This window comes from Diabrotica virgifera, chromosome 1 (assembly GCF_917563875.1).
Source record: "Diabrotica virgifera virgifera chromosome 1, PGI_DIABVI_V3a".
NCBI classification, from domain to species: Eukaryota; Metazoa; Arthropoda; class Insecta; order Coleoptera; family Chrysomelidae; genus Diabrotica; species Diabrotica virgifera.
Genome location: NC_065443.1, coordinates 256,601,327 through 256,621,297, shown reverse-complemented (window position 1 = coordinate 256,621,297; position 19,971 = coordinate 256,601,327). Strand labels below are relative to the sequence as shown.

General features: G+C 32.8%; 1 protein-coding gene across 2 annotated transcripts in view; it reads right to left on the bottom strand.

Moving 5' to 3' along the window:
* The window catches only part of LOC114330903 (farnesol dehydrogenase-like), a 131,048-nt gene that overhangs the window by 96,712 nt on the left and 14,365 nt on the right, over positions 1–19,971 (bottom strand). Inside the window, exon 2 of one of the 2 annotated variants that reach the window (XM_028280338.2) lies at positions 12,158–12,259. In XM_028280338.2, the coding sequence (XP_028136139.1) occupies positions 12,158–12,253 (96 nt within the window). In that variant the 5' untranslated portion in view covers positions 12,254–12,259. The remainder of the gene's footprint in view (positions 1–12,157; positions 12,260–19,971) is intronic. The other variant, XM_028280339.2, reaches the window with a different exon arrangement.

The window sequence follows — 19,971 nt, the reverse complement described above, 5'->3', positions numbered from 1 at the left end:
AAAATAAGATTTTAATTATTTTTTCACTATAATAACACAATATTTTTTTTATTTTTGAAATTTCTCCAGATGTTCGTTAAAAATGTAATGTTAAAATTGTATAAAAAATGAATATCTCGTTAAAATAAATATTTCTTATTTGCCAAACCTTCGGTTTGGCGCCCTTTTGGGGATGCGCCCGCGTGCGTCGCACGCGTTGCACGCCCGGTTACGGTGGCCCTGTGTTTGTTCCTGAATAGTTTTAATTCTGAATTCGTTCTATCGTCTTATTATTTACGTGTAGATTGATGTTTCTAATATTTTTCTTTGATTTAACCATGAATTTTGTTTTCTTTATGTTTAGTGACAGACCAAATTCTTCACTCGTTGCAACAACCTTATCTAAAATTCTTTGTAGATTGGTAATAGTTTCTGCTATTAGTATTGTGTAAAAAATTATAGTGAAAATTAGACACTTCATAAAAATTTAAAGGGGGTTTTGGTCCTTTAAACCCCCCAAACTTTTGTGTACGTTCCAATTTAATAATTATTGTAGAACCATTAGTTAAACACAATGTTTAAAAAACTTTTTTGCCTCTTAGTACTTTTTCGAAAAGACGAGTTTTTATCGAGATATTTTGAATACTTGTCAAATCCACCACATATTTGTATATGGTTAAGTACGATTATGGAGATTTGGTGAAAGTATAAAATTTATTTATAATTTACATTTTTAGGTATATTTTGAACCATATTAAAAAAGAAGCCACATCTCTATAAAATGTGCCTTATCGAAAAAATACAAAGAGGCAAAAAAGTTTTAAAAACACTGTGTTTAGCTAATGGTATCGCAGTAATAGTCTAATTGGAACGTACACAAACATTTGGGGGGTTTAAAGGAACAAAACCCCCATAAAATTTTTATGTAAACATATTAAAAAAGAAGGCGCAACTCGATAAAAAGTGCCTTATCAAAAAAATACTGAGAGCCAAAAAAGTTTTAGAAATATTGAATTTAACTAATGGTACCACAATCATAATTTAATTGGAACGTACACAAAAGTTTGGGGAGTTTAAGGGAACAAAACCCCCATAAAATTTTTATGGGGTGCAAAAATTTCACTGTAATTTTTCTTTAGGATGTTTCTGCCATAAGAATGCCACATGTTCATTTTCAATAAAAAATCTCAAATAGTTTTCGATATATTTGAAAAAATCGATTTTCATTTTGTAACTTCAAAGGGCTGTAACTTTTTTTATGTGCATATTTGTACTAAGGTAAGTTAGGTTCATTCGAACTATTTTTGGTACCCGAATATGTGATTTAATTTATGACCTGTATTTTTCTTACACCCTGTATATTCTAAGAATAAAATTTTAAATTACGCGCATTTCGATTATTGAGCAACAATTCCTTCTCAAGAAAACCACCCCATCTTCCCGGCTTAAGAGAGAGTTGTACTTAAAATGATTTAAATTCATTATTTGGCGACTACATATCGTTTATTAATTTATGAGCCCCAAAATACGAGAATTTAGATCTTTAAATTGCAATTTCTTTTGTATAGTGCAGTCACTGAAGGTAAATCAACTATTATTAAATCGGTGAACCTTAATCAATTTTCACGAAAATGGGTGAGTGGGTAGAGGATAACTCAAGAAATAAAGGTGACATGGTGCCACCTTGCGCTTTTACCCTGAGGGTGGATACCACCCCTTCTCGGGTGTGAAAATTATTTTATTAAAAATAACTTCAAAACTCGATCGAAGGATAAATTATAAGCAAAATTTGTTATATAAAGTTGCTTGAATACCTACTTAGATTTGAGTACTCGCTTACATAAAAAAATATACATTTAATTGCCTATAATATGTAACTCACTTTGAATTATTAATATTAAAATTTTTCAAGTAAGGAATTTATTGAATGTTTTATTAGCTTCAATTTTCGTAACGATTACTTTTTCGTAAAAATCTTACAGTTTTTGAGTGATTTACGAAAATCCGCTTTAAAACAGGCATTTTTTACGAAAAATTAAAATGTTTGTTCTTTAATAACTCAAAAAGTATTGATTTATTTTAATAACTTTATATAACAAATTTTGCTTATAATTTGTCTTTCGATCGATTTGTGCAGTTATTTTTAATAAAATAATTTTCACCCCCGAGAAGGGGTGGTATGAACTCTCGGGGTAAAAGCGCAAGGTGGCACCATGTCATTTTTATTTCTGGAGGTATCCTCTAACCACTCAACAATTTTCGTGAAAATTGATGAAGGTTCACCGAAATTGAAGGTAATAGTTGATTTTTACATTCAGTGACTGCACTATACAAAAGAGATTACAACTTAATAATCTAAATGCGCGTATTTTGGGTGCCCATAAATTATTAAACGATATGTAGTCGCCAAGTAATGAATTTAAATCTTTTTAAGTACAACTCTCTCTTAAGCCGGGAAGATGGGGTGGTTTTCTTGCGAAGGGGTTGTAGCTCAATAATCGAAATGCGCTTGATTTAAAAGTTTATTGTTAGAATATATAAGCTATACGAATTATATCCGCGATACGATGTATTTTAATTTTTCCCAGCATCTTTCTCTTAAGTTAAATCAATTAAAGGGTTGTTTGTGGGTGAAGGGGATGAGCTCAAAAATCTAAACTATGTCACTTCGAGAGCTCATAAATAGCTCGTAATTCTGCCGCAAAGGTCGATTCAATATTGCTATTTTTAAGTAGTGGGCGGGGGCTGACTCAGGCCCCCACTAAAATAATTAATTCCTGCCCAGGGTAACGAGCTCAAAATTTTTAATTTGCGGAATATGAGAGCTCATAAATAACTCATAAATCAGCGCTACATATTTGTTTTTTAATTTTTGCAAGTGGGGGGGGGGGGGGGCAGCTCAACACGGGTCGCAAACACAGTCTTAGTAGAAGAAAACCAGAAAAACGATGACAGATAAGAGTGGAAAGCTCATGGGGAGGCCTTTGTCCAGGAGTGGATGCAAACAGGCAAAGAAGAGACTATAGCAACTTATATACTATTGACTAAGACCTGTAAGGTCAGCAGCTGTTAGCTTACTGGTAAAATATTTACATATATCTTCTTTTTCTATAATAAAATAATATACCTATCTATAATATTCTTGAATATAAAGAATCTAAAGAGATTATATTTCTCTGAAGAGAAATTTCGTGATATACATATTAACATGTAGGTATTATTTAATATAATAGTCCTGACACCCACATAGTTATGTAGTATCATACATCCGTTTGTCAATAGGAAGCTTCTTGAAATTGGTAGTAGGTATAAGGGTCATTGCCCGGAATAAGAAACGGCATCTTTTGATTATCTACCCGACAACGGCACCATAATATTGAACGTTAGCCAAATCGCGTGCCTTTCTTACAAAATGGAGAGCGGACAGTTTTAAGTGCCGTTTGTGGTTTACCTAAAGAGAATCGTTTTACTAAAATACTTTCGGGTAAGAACCTATTTACTGTACTTTATTACCTACTATTATAGAATATAATATAATTCTGTTGTACACTTATGTATATATTTATTACAAGAATATAAAACCGCTAAACGCCGTAAAAATGAGTGGCGCGTACAATATTCCAGCTACAAAAATCTGATATGAATTAATATTACGTGGCGCGAAAATGTATTTTCATTTTGATGCAAAACAAAATTCTAGTTTTATTTTAAAAGATTTTTCCATAATATTTGCTAAATTTGGAGTAAACGCGCCACAAAAGAGTAACTTTGATACAGTTTGAATTTTGAAACTCTTTTGTGGCGGCAGTGCCGGATTAAGAATCTTGAGGCCACTAGGCAACCAAAGCTATGAGGCCCCTTAAGAAAAAGTTACTTTTTTATGGTTTGAGAATTTTGGTATCTGTAATAATTTTTAAGTTATTTTGAAAAAAAGCATTTTTTTCAAAATCAAAAATTCTACTTTACAACCAATTTGTTTAAAAAATAAGCACTTTGAATAATATATGAACATTCCAGATCTGCTCATATAAACAGAGGCAGTTGCCACCCATTTTTAAGGGGTGAAAATTATTTTATTAAAAATAACCTCATAAATGGACAGACGGATAAATTTTTAGCAAAAAATATGTCATATCAAGTCATCAAAATAAATCAATGCTTTTTGCGTTATTAAAGATCAAAGATTTTATTTTTTTGTAAAAAAATGCTTTAAATCGGTTTTTCACGTATAAATCAAAAACTATAAGCTTTTACAAAAAAGTTATTATTACCAAAATTGAAGATAATAAAAATTGAATACATTCCTCACATAAAGACCTAAACTAATGTTAGTTCAAAGTGAGTTATTGGCAATTGAATGTGTATTTTTTTCGACGAGTACTCAAATCTAAGTATTCAAGCTTAAATAACGGGAAAACGATGCAATATATAAAATATTCCAGCTAAACATTTGCCAAAGTACCTCAGAATACCTATCAAATGAGCTTCATAACAAGGTAATAGCGTCAAAATTAAGCAAGTTATAATGAAAATAAAAGAACCGTTTCGAGTTTTTTAGGAAAAAGTGAAAAATAAAACATACCTACGCCATTTCCACAAAAACTAAAATTTATAGTAATCCTTACAAAAACTTCTTTATATTAGCATAAGTAATGTTTTTGATAATTTTGACTAGTTTAGAATGCATATTTTTGAAAAAAAGATATAATTTAAAAAAAAATCATAGTTTTTAAAATTATTGTAATTCTCATATTCTTTTGATAATAACTCCAAAAATACTTAATATACGTAAAAAATATATATAACCCAATGTTAGTTTTTTCTGTGCCAAATCTTTTACCTGTTCTACTATTTCTATAGGGTAAAAAATAACCGAGATAGAAACGTTTAAATCTTAAATTTTGTGGTGGGAACCATGCAACCGGGGTCATTTAACCTTTTATTTTTAAAAAAGTAAGGGGTTTAAAAGATTAGACTCAACGTGCTTAAATAGCACTTGGAATTAACTTTGAAACAGTTTTTAGATGAACCTGATATCGTAAACACGAACGGAGTTATTAAAAAAAAAACAATAACATTTTTTGGAAACTTTTTTAAAAGATAAATTTTGAAAAATTTTGGAGCATAAATTTTAACGCTATCAACATGTTCGGGGGCTCATTTAATAGATATTTTTAAGTACTTTGACAAATGTTTAATAAGTTTATGTTATAAAATGCATCAGTTTCCCGTTTTTTACTCGCCGAAAAAAATATACAGGGTGTCCAGAAACTCTACCGACAAACGAAGACAGGAGATTCCTCACATAATTTTAAGACATTTTAACCCAATTCACCTAGTCCGAAAATGCTTCCTAAGGGAGCTAGAGCTTTTTGAAGATGGCGCCATGTAACTAGATTTTCTTAAATACGTCTAGAACGCTTCTATTTAGAAAAATGAAAATTTGTATACATAGTTACTTTCCAGAAATAAATCGATTCCATCTATGGCAAATTTCTAGTACCGGTCATAGGCGTTCGTTTTGGGTAGGGTAACGGTAATTTTATCGCATAACTTTTTTGTCTTCAACTTTTAAGCATTTTTGATACTGGATTATTAAATTGTGAGGTATTCTAGTAATAAAAGGTACTCTTACTTTAAGTCGGTAGGACACACCATTTTCTAGAAAAATCGATTTGAAAGTTTTTAGTTTTGGGAATTTGAAAAAAAAAAAATTGAAAGAAATTAAAAAAAATCGATGTATTTTACCAACTTAAAGCAAGAATAACTTTTCGTACTCGAATATCTCATAGTTAAATAATCTAGTGTGAAAAATATTTAAAAATTAAAGACAATAAAGTTATGCTATAAAATAACTGTTGACCTACCCAAAACAGACGCCTATGACCGGTACTAGAAATTCGCCATTAATGCAATCGATTGATCTCTGGAATATAAATAAATGTACCAGTTTTCATCTTTCTAAATAGTTTTTTTCGAAACTTTTTTTTTTAATTCAAAGAACGAAAAATTTTCAAATCGATTTTTCTAGAAAACGGTGTATTCTATCGACTTAAAGTAAGAGTCCCTTTTAGTACTATAATACCTCACAATTTAATAATTCTGAGTCAATTCTTGAAAGAAATGTCAATTCTTTTTTTTGCAATTCGGGAAGGCCCTAAGCTGTGGTAAATGGTTAAAGCGGAGAGAAGAGGATATGGGTTTACTGATGAGGGGAAAAAAAGATCTCCGAAACCGGTATAGACTCTTCCTGCACTCTCCGCTTTAACCAGAGTATTATGCAGCTGCTGCATTTTCGTTTTGCAAAGAAATTGAGAATGTTTATACATTTTTAATTCATTTACTCTTTTGAGTATTAAGGAATCTTTCTTGTTGGAGCTTTACCATGCTGAGTAGATGAGTTGTGAATTATTTAAAATTCTCTCATCTTAATTTTCTCGGCACCTGTATGACTTATAAATTGTAAAAGTCTCAGGAGGTGTAACCAAAGAAAGTATTCCACCTGTTGTCAATCTGGTGGTACGGAGGCGATATTTATTGTCGTTTTCTGCGCTGCTTCGATTGATAACTTAGTTTGTTTTCCGGTAGATGGCCCTAGTTCATCCGTGACATTTCTTTCTTTGCAATTCGGGAAGGCCCTAAGCTGTGGTAAATGGTTAAAGCGGAGAGAAGAGGATATGGGTTTACTGATGAGGGGAAAAAGATCTCCGAAACCGGTATAGACTCTTCCTGCACTCTCCGCTTTAACCAGAGTATTATGCAGCTGCTGCATTTTCGTTTTGCAAAAAAATTGAGAATGTTTATACATTTTTAAAAAGAAAAGTTGTTACTTACACAAAAAGACCAAGAACTGCTTAAACGTTTTGAGAGAAGAAACCAGAAAAAAATAAAAATTAAAAAGAGAAAAAATAAAAGATCAAGGTTTGTGATGCAGGCGTTACAATGTATAGAAGTTTCGGGTATCCATTAAGGTAGCACGCCTTAGATGGATATAACATATATGTAATCAGGCGAGAGGACGGTGCAACAACCAGAAAAGTTTGTGACCAAAGAGGGCCGATTGGACAACGAGCCGTAGGAAGACAAAGATTTAGGTATCAAGACATTAAGAGATCGACTTTAAATCTACTGGAGTTAAAGCATGGAGAAGAGTTTTCAGAGACAAGAGTGTATGGACAATTTTTCTGGAGAAGGTTTTGGCTGATAACAAGTTGTGATGCCACTGATGATGATGATGAAACCTTAAATTATACCTTTATCAATAAACCTTTGTAAATTAAGTTATATAACCTATATGCATAAAACACTAATTGCAATAATAACTAGCGAATCTTGAATCTTGTGTGGTTGTACGTTAGGGTGGAACGAAAGGATACGAAAAAAATTATATTTTTTAAGAACTTTATAATAGCGCTCGAAAGTTGCCTTTTAATGTCTACAATAAAACTACAAAATATTTTTGTTCTACGTTTACATCTTGAGGTGCCGCAAGAGCTTTGAAAATATAGATTTTTAACAAAAAAATACAGCAAATTTCAAGTATTTTATAATATCTAACCTGGTGCCATAGCTAACATTTCTTAGTGAAATATTGTTTCTAATAACAGTTAACATTGCTATATGTACAGATTTCTATAAGGTTTCTTAGTTACAGTGTTCCTCTTGATATTTAAATAAATTGTTTTTTTGTCTCAAACTTGGGCATAATCTTTTGGGAAGCAATCTTTGTTCTAACAAAGCCATTTCTTGCTTCAATACCACAGACACTAAGAGATAACTCAGTCACGAGCTTTATGACTCTTTCCACTGCCTGTGTATGACAGGGAAAACACGGAAAATCGACACACTGTACCTGACATCTAGGGTCTCTTGCATCACTAAGTTCTCGTCAGTTATGTGATTTGTCATAGGAGGCTCAGCAATTTTTTCTTTTTCCGTCCAGTTAATTATATCAATGTGGTCATTGGCATTAAAGTTAAGATTCTGGATAACAAATTTCCTTACACCATTTTTAACACTTCCGATCTTGCCTTCAAAACTCGCCGCAGACCTAGCTCTCTTATGTGTTTTCTCTTGTCGTATAACATGGAGAGAAGCACATTTTCTGGGCGAAAGAAGTAACCGTTCCTCTGAATTACTGGATCATTTATTTGGAGTTTTTCCTCACAAAGATAACGTGAAAATTTGATGAGTCTCAATAGATGTTTTGATCCATTTATAGTATGGTATAGTTAGACCCAAACCCAGACATCCAAAGTGAAAGTTATCCTCCAACACCAAATTGTTCTATATGGTCCACATAATGTTCAGAAAAAAGTCACACCATTTTGAGCGTCGGGTTTAGGGGGGGGGGAGAGGGGGGAGAAATTTGCAAATTCGTAGTTTTTTACGTTTTTCGTCAATATTTCTAAAACTAAGCGGTTTAGCATGAACAACCCTCTACACAAAATTGTTCTACATTAAATTTGAAATAAAAAAGGCCCTATGCATAACCCTTCTAAAATGAACGGTTCCAAAGTTACGGAGGTAGTATAGTATAATTGGTCCAAAAAAAGGCCTAACCCAGACATCAAAAGTAAAAGTTTTCCTTCAACACCAAATTGTTCTATATGGTCCACATATTGTTCAGTAAAAAGTTACACCATTTTAAGCGTCCGGTTTGGGGGGGGGGGAGATGGGGAGAAGTCGGTAAATTAGTAGGTTTTTTAGGTTTTTCGTCAATATTTCTAAAACTGTGCTTTAGCGTAAGGAATGTTCTATAGAAAAATTTTCTACATAAAATATAAATCAAAAAAGTTATATACATAATTGTTATAAAATTAACGGTTCCAGAGTTACGGAGGGTGAAAAGTGGAGGTTTTCGATACTTTTTATATTTACCGATTTCTCCCCTCTCCCCCCCCCAAACCCGATGCTCAAAATGGTGTGACTTTTTTCTGAACATTATGTGGACCATATAGAACAATTTGGTGTTGGAGGATAACTTTCACTTTGGATGTCTGGGTTTTTGGTACAGTTATATCATAAATATTGTCCAAAAAATATAAAAAGTATCGAAAACCTCGACTTTTCACCCTCCGTAACTCTGGAACCGTTGATTTGATAACAATTATGTATACAACATTTTTTGTTTTAAATTTCACGTCGAACATTTTTTATATAACATTGTTTACGCTAAAGCATAGTTTTAGAAATATTGACGAAAAACTTAAAAAAAACTACTAATTTACCGGCTTCTCTCCCATCTCCCTCCCAAACCGGACGCTCAAAATGGTGTAACTTTTTACTGAACAATATGTGGACCATATAGAACATTTTCGTGTTGGAGGAAAACTTTTACTTTGGATGTTTGGGTTAGGCCTTTTTTTGGACCAGTTATACTATACTACCTCCGTAACTTTGGAACCATTCATTTTAGAAAGATTATGCATAGGGCCTTTTTTATTTCAAATTCATTGTAGAAAATTTTGTATAGAAGGTTGTTCATGCTAAACTGCATAGTTTTAGAAATATTGGCGAAAAACTTAAAAAACTACGAATTTACCGATTTCTCCCCCCTCTCCCCCCAAACCCGACGCTCAAAATGGTGTGACTTTTTTCTGGACATTGTGTGGACCATATAGAACAATTTGGTGTTGAAGGATAACTTTCACTTTGGATGTCTGGGTTATGCCATCTTTTAGATCAACTATACTATACTATTACACAAGATGGCTTCAGTTTAATATGAAACCAGACTGGAGCATACACCCTCATAACATACATAGTTAAAGTTTTCAGATTATCTGAAGGATTCTCTGTTGAAACATATAACCGAAGAATAGGATTGGCCAACGTAAGCCATCGTGAATGAGCTAATTCCTTAGGAGGTTTAAAGAAATATCAGAAGGACATACACCACTGGAGATTGCTTTGAGCATTTCAAGTAAATATTTTTGATCTGTGCTTAGATTATTTTTAATCTATATAATAAGGAGGTTGTTTTGCATGGGATCGAAATTAACCACAAGAAGCTGGTTGTAGATTTCAAGTTCTTTGCCTCAAACCCTTCCAAATTCATTAAGGCGTTTAGTTTTTCCATCCAATGTGCAAAACAGATGACGCAAAGGCAATTCATTGGTGTGGAACAAACAAATCAGCCACTGCAGCGGTTTATTTAAGTTTTTTTCTATTAAAGCAATTACACAATTATTGTTAACACCGGTGATGGTGGCAGTTCTGCCAACCACTGCAGCGGTTTATTTAAGTTTTTTTCTATTAAAGCAATTACACAATTATTGTTAACACCGGTGTTGGTGGCAGTTCCATCGCATCCGATTGGAAATGTTCACAGGATTGTCACCTTGAAAATGCTCCATTATACCTACTATCTTTTATAGCTTCACGTGTTCCGGAAGTAGGAGTTATATGCCCTAGCCCTAAAGGTTGATCCAGGTTCCTCTACTATTGAAAGGTTCTCTTCTACTATAGTTAGAATGTTAAATTATATTAAGGAATGAAATAAATATTTACTATTAAATATTTCTTTAAATGTGGAATTCTAGTTCAAACTTTGCATACTTTAATAAAAAAAAATATTGGATTGTTGTAAGTTAAAACTAAAATTATCTTTAAAGAGTAGTTTTAGAGTGTGTATTTATCATTTAAAATAGGAATTAAGACATTACAATAGCTATTTTTTTACCGAACCAAAATCATCAAAATTCGCAAAATTTAACTAAAAATTCTAATTTTAAACCCTTTTGCGGCACCTCTAAAAATATTTGGTTTCGAAAAATATTTTTCCACCTACCTCTATCGAAAGTATACTTTTCCGGACCTGATTGTAGGGAGCAAAGTTGTACTTTTCCTCCCTAGGGAGGAAAATATTTTTCCTCCCTAGGGAGGAAAAGTAAAAGTGACGTCATGGTATTTTATTCATGAAATATAACTTATTGACGCCCTGTACAATATCTATTTTCTATTACGTAAGTATCTATACATTTTAACGTTTATTTATAAAACACCCTGTATTTTGCAGAATGGTAAAAAACAGTAAATTGGTATTTTGATTTAACAATGTTTAGATTAATAAAATTTGACTTATATTTGACAGTTGACACAGTTATATTGTACCTACTTGCTAGTTTTAGTTTTAATAAATTTTATTAAAATTATTAAAATTGCAAGTCAAAAAATGACTGGTTATTAATTTGAGGAAGGTGGAAAAACCATATGTATAACATGGGAGTAAAGTGCCTTTTCCTCCCTTGAATGATTACTGCCCTCCGCTACGCGTCGGGCAGTAAACTTCATTCTCGGGAGGAAAAGTAGCACTTTCCTCCCTTGTTATACAAATAGCTATTTTCTACGAGCGTGCAAAAATGTCTACTTTAGCGCACGCCTTTTAGTTTAGAATGTTTCACTTTTCCGCACGCGTGTTACTTTTCCGCACGCGTGTTACTTTTCCGCACGCGTGTTACTTTTCCGCACGCGGTTTTTGCTTTTCCGCACGCGTGTTAATTTAGATATGTTAATGTGGCCTTAAAGTAATTATAATACATGCAATAAACTAATATTTAGATATTATTTACCAATTTATTTCAAATATATCTCATTGTGTTCCTGTTTTAATGAAATTAACGCGACAATTCGATGAAATAAAATTATTTTGACATAATATTCGAAAGTCAAATCGGTAGACAATATCAGTCGTTTTGAATCATCGTCATGGAAACCAAGATCGTCGTCATGCTAACTAATTATATTGAAAGTTTGGTTTTGACAACCTTGTCAAGGAAATAATTTGTGTATGTATTTTCATATTAATTAAATTAATTGATTAAGATTTGGTAATTTTTTAAAGACTCTTAGAAAAAATATTGTTCCTAACTCTTGCAGAAAGTCTCTTTTCCGCACTCGACTGCTTGCCGAACTCCCGCTTCGCGTCGTTCGGCAAACTGCAGTCGCGTGCGGAAAAGAATGACTTTCTGCACTTGTTAGGAAAATAACTATTATTTGTGGCTTAAAAATGGCTATAGGCAACTTTCTATCACTATTACACATTAAAATTATAAAAACATTTTTTTCGTTCCACCGTATGGTACGTTGCTGTGGATTGTGAATACTGTACGATAATATTATCTAATATTTTAACATTAGCTTATAGCATGAATATAATCTTTAAATTGTTACTTACAGTTAATCCTTCTTCAACCAATTTTTCAACAATCCCTGCTCCAATACCAGAACTGGCTCCTGTTACTATAGCAATTTTGCCTTGCATTCCTTTCATGTCTACCTTATTAACAAAAAATGTATGTATTAAAATTATGATTTTAAAATGAGGAAATTATTAAATTAATAATTTAAATGTATATTTATTAACTCTGACGTTTTATATTTTTCTATTGTATTTTGGGCAATAAACGAACCTACTTTTAAAGAAGTCTTTGGGAGTGCGTTTATTGTCCCGAAGGACGTAGACACCTTGTGAGAGATATGTATGAAGCAATAACGACTAGTGTTAGGACAGGTGTGGGAGAGACTGATAAATTTCATGTGAACGTAGGATTGCACCAAGGCTCGGTGGTTAGTCCTTACTTATTCTCATTAGTTTTGGACCAGATAACAGCGAAACTACAGGGTAACATCCCATGGTGCTTAATGTATGCTGATGATGTAGTGTTAACAGGAAATAGTGAAAGAGACTTAGAACAAAAACTAAAACAGTGACGAAAAGCTCTGCAGGAATGATTGTGAAAAGCAATAGTTTTAAGTACCTAGGATTGATATTACGGAGTAATGGAAAATAGATGGAGATGCATGCAGTAGAATTAGCATTAGAAGCACCAGAGCGGTCATTTTGACTGCTTTCTATTTTTGACCCTCTGTATTACTTATACCTAGTTTTTTTAGAAAGTTGATAATTTAGGACTTTTCCTAGATCTAATTGAGGATTATACAGTGGGTGACCATATTATTAGAGCCACCTCAGAAAATTTTACTTTTGTTTAATAATGGTATGTAAGTTTTTTCTTTATACGGTCCACGTTGCCTTTGAAACTTTAGAAATGGATGCTATGTTTCTGTTGGAGTGATTAGTATTGAATATTAAAGTTTTTATTTTCCTTGGTGAGATGTCTTTGGATTTCCCATGATGTTGTGGTACCACTAGTGTAACGAACGCGAAATTTTTACTAAATTCACAAAATATAGTATAGGACTGTTAGAATATCACTAGAGAGCAATGGAAACTCACAAAGTTTATTATAACTCTAAACTCCAAGAATACAAAATAATAGGCACACGAGTTGCAAGCTAGGCTGGGCAGCACTAACAAACAATGGCATCTGAGTCATGCAATGCCACACGTGCGTGTTGCCACTATTGTCAGACTATTTATTGCACTTTCATAAAGTGTAACAAGACAGCCAAATGGAAACAAATGGATTAATATATGATACAGCTCAATTATATACCCTTCCTCTAAAACATTGAATTTTACTAGGTGGCTCGAATAATATGATCACCCACTGTAATTCCTCCTTTACAGGTACTTAGTGTAATTACTTTTTGAGATGTAATAATATATACCTAGAAGCACCAAGGCGGTCATTTTGACTGCTTTCTATTTTTGACCCTCTGTATTACTACTTATTCATAGTTATTCTATAAACTTAAAAAGTTAGGACTTTGCTACATCTATTTAAGGATTACAAGTTCTCTTTTGCAGGTAGGTACTTAGTGTAATTACTTGTTGAATATGTTGATGTCTACCTAGAAAAAATGCGGTCCTTATTACTGAGGAGAAGTACCAGATCTGAGCGATGGTCAACAGATAAATTTGCACTTGCGTCAGCAATATGAAACCTATTTATAGAGAATTGTATATTTTGTTACACCTACAACTGGCTAAAATATATCTATCGACGAACAGCTTTTTCCCACAAAGGCAAGATGCCACTTTACTTAGTACATGGCGTATAAACCCGATAAGTTTGGAATCAAATTCTGGCTTACAGCTAATGTCTAGTCCAAATATTTATTGCACGGAGTTCCTTACCTACGGAAAGATGAACAACGACCAGACAATCAACTACTAGGGGAACATGTAATTAGCCGTCTAATGGGCCCATTTATGAATAAGGGAAGAAATGTCACGATACATAAAAAGTATTACCAAAGAAGGCTATCAGCAATACTGGAACAATAAACCGAGCAAGAATTTTCATACACGAAGACTTGAGCTAACCAGGGAAACCAGGTGTACCAGAGAAAAATAATCAAAAATGTTCTAGCGCTGAATTTTCTATACTCAAACAATATTGAAATAGGCATAGACAAATAGGAGACACCTAAAACCATTACCTACTACAACCATACAAAATACGGAGTAGACGTTGTAGATCAGATGGCCATACAGTGCTCAACCAAATCAGCTTCAAGGAGATTGCCGTTGCAGGCTTTTTTAATATCTTAGACATGGTGGGAATAAATGCTTGGATTCTGTATAAGGAAGTTACTGGTTGTCAAATATTTGGGCAAACTTTCCTACTTCAGTTAGCAGAAGAATTGAGACAAGATCATCTGACTAAGGGCAGGACAACACCAACGGAAACAAATCAGAGGTACACCTCAATCAAATAATAAGCGTTGACAGTGACAAAAGCTACAATATCTCGGACATATGATGCGGAGCGAGAAGTATGGCATCCTATGACTCATAATGCAAGGAGGGGTAAATAGCAGACGAAGCATCGGAAGAAGACGAATTTCATGGCTGAGGTTTGGATGCAGCTCAAAACAACTATTCAGAGCTACTGACTTAAAAATTAAAATAGCTATGATGATTGCCAACCTCCGTAGCAGAGATAGCACCTGAAGAAGAAGAAGTGGAAAACTGGGAACTAAAACTAAAATAAAACATGTGAAAGTCATATACCTATGTAAAATATTTGTGTGTAGGTCTTGTACAAGCCAAATTAAAAAATTTTGTTACTACATAAATCGTGCTTAAATAATTAAATAATTTATTTAAATTAACTAAATGTCTTTTGTTAGTAAGTATTAACTCAATATAGTTTTTTTTTCAATTAAAAACGATACGAAAACGTCTGGCGATAGAAAATTCTAATACCCGTCATCTTGACCGCTCCGGTGCTTCTAGGTATGCAAAAATGTTGGTGCTTCTAGTGTTAAGGCTGGATGGATGAAGTGGAAGGAAGCGAGTGGTGTGTTGTTTGACAGAAAAATTCCAATGAAGCTGAAGGGAAAATTCTATAAAACAGCCATAAGACCGGCTATGATGTACGGAACTAAATGTTGTACAGTGAAAAAGAAAGAGGAACAACGAATGCATGTGGAGGAAATGATAATTCTTAGATGGATGAGTGGAGTGGGAAAAAAGGATAAAATTAGAAATGGGTATATCAGGGGAAGTCTAAGTATGGCACCAATTGATGCCAAAATGAGAGACCAGAGGTAGGTTTGTTTAATCATGTTCAACATCGAGACGTTAATCACCCAATATGAAGAATAGCTGAAGTGCAGATTCCTGGAAGGAGTAGGAGAGGAACACCAAAGAAGAGTTGGGAGGGGACGATAAGGCAGGACATGTTGGTAAATGGGATTAACATTGATATGACCCAAGATAGAATTGTGTGGAGAAGTGCAATTAGGGAAGCCGACCCCGCATAGGAATAAGGCAAAGAGAATGATGATGATGACGTAGACAATCAACAATCCCTAAGGGAGCATGGTAGACCCAAATCCCATACCTAAATAAGCCGGCTCTGGTCCAGCAAATCACGCACTCTTAAACTCACATAACACATACAAGAAATATAAGAAAGTAAACAAATAATAGAACTTGGTCGACCTAAACTCCGCCTATGATACACTGAAGTACAAAAGGCTGCTAATAGAATTCTACGACACAATAATTAAAATATTATCACCTACTAAAAATTAAAAAATCCTTGCTACAAAATTGACGATTCCATTTAAACTAGAGAGAAAAAATAAAAAAATATGAAAAAAATTTTTTTAAAGAACGCTTTTCTTTAGTTATTAGTGACTAAAATTAAAAATATTATAAAAAATCAACTAAAACTAAAAAAAAATAAAAAAAAATCAAACTCGAAGGATTAGTAGAAAAAAATTGTTAGACAGATTATATATACAAATATATATATTTATTTAATATCCAATTAAATTCATTCAGTTAAGTAAAAATATTTTTTATATTTTTTGCATTTCTAAAATACAATATAACTACATACACATAAAATTCCCTAGAAGGTCTTGTCAATATCCGTTCAATGTCATATTTTAGTCTGTCAGTTTGAGGCCAAGATGAAGACCACTTTGTAATACCGTTGCAATTTAATTTCTTGTGACATCGACTTATTGTCGACATTTTTGTAGCCTAAATGGCATATTTATTATTACATTAAGGTCTTTTGACCCAAATATGTAGCTAGTTCCAACTACTTTGGATCTGAAGTAAGTAACCACATGTTGTAATTTTCCTAACTTTCAGACAGTCAAATTGCATCTTGGCTTTTTTAATACAGTGGTTTGCTTATTTTAGGTTTCTACCACCTGATGATGGACTGATTGGTCCGAAAACGTTTGTGATTTTATCCATCTTGGATCATTTTTAGAAAAAAAAATTTTTAATAAATTATATACCACCTACCTACATGTGAGGTTTTTACTTCATTAGTAAGTTTTTATTATGGTATACAGCCAATGAGAGGAATCTTTTCCTTTATATTATATACAAATATCTCACACATTCGTTAAAAAATTGAAAAAATCTAACACATTCGTTAAGAAAAGCGTTTGGCGAGTCTTCATCTAATAAACGGTTTTCGCCCCACGTTTTTCTTTAACGAATGTGTTAGATTTTTTCAATTTTTTAACGAATGTGTGAGATTTTTGTATATTTAATCTGTCTAACAATTTTTTTCGAATAATCTATATTCGGATTTTTTTTTTACAATATTTTTAATTTTAGTCACTCGTAACTTAAAAAAGTTTCTTAAAAATTTTTTTTCATATTTTTTTATTTTTTACTTTTTAGTCTTACACTTTTCAAACATCAAAATATATCGTCATGTTTATTAAAATATATGTATAAAACATAGTTGTACAAACATGAAAAGTAGCCGGAATCGGCAAAAAATTTGAAACTTTATTGTTTATTTATGAAGAATAACGTAAACAATAAACGTAAAAGTGAAATTATGTATAGTTCATATAATTAGCTACAATCTGTAAAAGTTTCATATTTCTTTAGTGTAAAAAACAATAGAATTTAAGCATTTTTCATTAAAATCGTTTTTTTTATTTAAACAATTAATAAATGTTTTTCTGAAGCTATATTTCCTTGTGGCATTTTTATAATTAAGTATTTTCGATGGGAAATAAGCCACAATTTTACCAAAAAAATGAATTTATTAACGTTTCGACGCCCAAGTCGGGTGTCGTTGTCAAAATACAAAATAGTACTAAATAAACAAAAATGTTGTTGCTTAGTAAAAAATTCTTCTAATAATTTTTTTAAATAAATTGGGCATCGAAACATTAATAAATTCATTTTTTTGGTAAAATTGTGGCTTATTTCCCATCGAAAATACTTAATTAATAAATATAAAAAAATATTAAACAATACACGAAATATTCGTGTATTGTTCCCGAAAATGCATATGTCTGCAAATTTTCATTCATTTGCATTGATGAAAAGATAGTCAAGTTAACGTCTAAAGATTTGACCCAAACGATTGAACTAAAGAAAAGCGTTTAAAAAAGAGCCGATGAAAGGGACAAAGTATTGTCCTCGATGGCGTCCTAGCCCCTATCTTCTTTGTTATATACAGAAATGATCAACCAACATCCAAATATACAGAACACTTTCTATATGGTCATGATTGCTGTCCAGCAGCTGCGATAGAATACTGCTAGGGCCCTGGTGCCTGCTTGTCGTAATTGTAATCATTCGTTCTAGAAAAGGAATGAGATGTGGTGATCCATTGTTTAGGGTGGGTGAACCACCCCATTATAATTCCACATATTTTTTTAGGGAGAACTTCAAGTTCAAAATGTCTAGTCAGAAGCTGGACGTGAGTTTGTAGTACGTGCCAACGTACTACAAGTTGAAGTATGTATACTGATGATCTGGCCATTATTGTGCAAGGAAGAACCTTTAAGGAAGTGGAAGAACTACTACCTAAACAACTCACTTCGAACTCAGCCAAGTGAGCTTCTTCCATCTCCACATACACCAATCAAACAGCATATCTTAAGTCCAATTGGATGTTGTCACTCTCGAACAAACGGAGAAATCAATCCAGCTGGGTCTTACGTTAAACAGATCACTAACATACAAATACCATTATGAGAAGACGTGTCCTTCAAATGGTATTATTATACAGCCATATTCTTACACCAATATTACCAATACTGTCACCAATAGCAGATTGAAATTCAGTCCGACAGTCTATGAAATAAAAGTTAAAGCATTAAGCTGCATGAATGCAGTCTAACATAAAAACTCTACAGAATTGTCCTAATTGCCACAGAAAACCAAATGAATTTATAGAACGAGCCAAGCACACAATTGATGAATACCACCGTCTTTTTTAAGCCGAAAGCTATTATGAAAGACTAAAATCCCATAGCAGATTACTACCTACCCACTCGTCGAGGATATGTAAGTGTCGTAATCTCCAAGTGGGTATTATGGAATATTACAGAACATGGAACATACATTGAGTTGCTATAACTGCCCCAACCTCGATGACTGATATGTCAACAAGCAAGAAGCGTTGAACGTAGGCCAAAAAATTTCAACATCCTCACACAAAAAAGTAAAATAAATCTTATAAATTATACTATAAATAATAAAATATTTTTTCTGGTATATTTATTCATTTCTGATTTCGCGCGAAGCTTTGACCACGCTCTACAATAAGAGCTCAGCATTTTTACTGGAAAAATTATTAGATAAAGAAAATAAAAGCTTTATCGTTAGTTCACATTTGAAAGGTGTTGCCAACATACAATAATTGTTATAAAATAAACATATGATCTTATCTCTCAAGGTTGAAAACAATTTAACTCATCGTTAGTAATCGTTATTTAGTCTCAGTATTTGTGTATTTGCATTATGCAATATGCAGTCTATTAGCAACTTAACATGTTGTTGTGCCTTTATGTTTTAAGTTTGACAGAATAATAGCATCGCGGTTTTATTATATCTACGAGTAAGGGGATGACTCCATAATCGGGAAAATAAAAAAAGGATGTTAGGTACTAGCGAACAGGTGTTACTCTGAATTAGGTAAACACCTAAAGAACAGAAACTTAAGCAAAAAGAAAACAAATTATAATAATTTACAAAAAACTTACAACATATGAATCGGAATTATGTACGACTTTTAAAATATGTAAATTCAAATCACGTACTTATATTCGAATGATATATCTTAAGAAGAATTTGGTGCAATCTGCGAAAACGACATCAGAAGCTTCCGAATAATATAAAAAATATACAGAAACATTTGTATATTAGATTACAACGTTGAAAACAAGGAAAATTATTTATCATAAAAATGGGGTGGCTAAGATGAGCAGGATATCCGTTACAAGTGGATGAAAACTACCCACCAGAAGACTCTTATTCTCAATACCTGTGAAAATTAAAGGTAGGCGCAGACCAAGGGGACAAACATAGTGGAAACGGTTTCCGCTTAAGGGCAAACCGCGCGAATTTGAGCGGTTGTCGCGCGCGTGAATGATAACACAGTGAAGACGGGTAAAAGCTAGAAAAATGGTTCAAATTTATCACTTGCGTCTATAACTTATAGCAAAATTTCGTCTTCTGATAACGATATGATTGCTTTTGATTCTGTTTTGACTAAACTGAAAAGAAAAAAAAGTTGGTATACATTTTCTTAATCGCGAAAGAATAATTTATGGAGAATATCATAATCTATTTTAAAACTT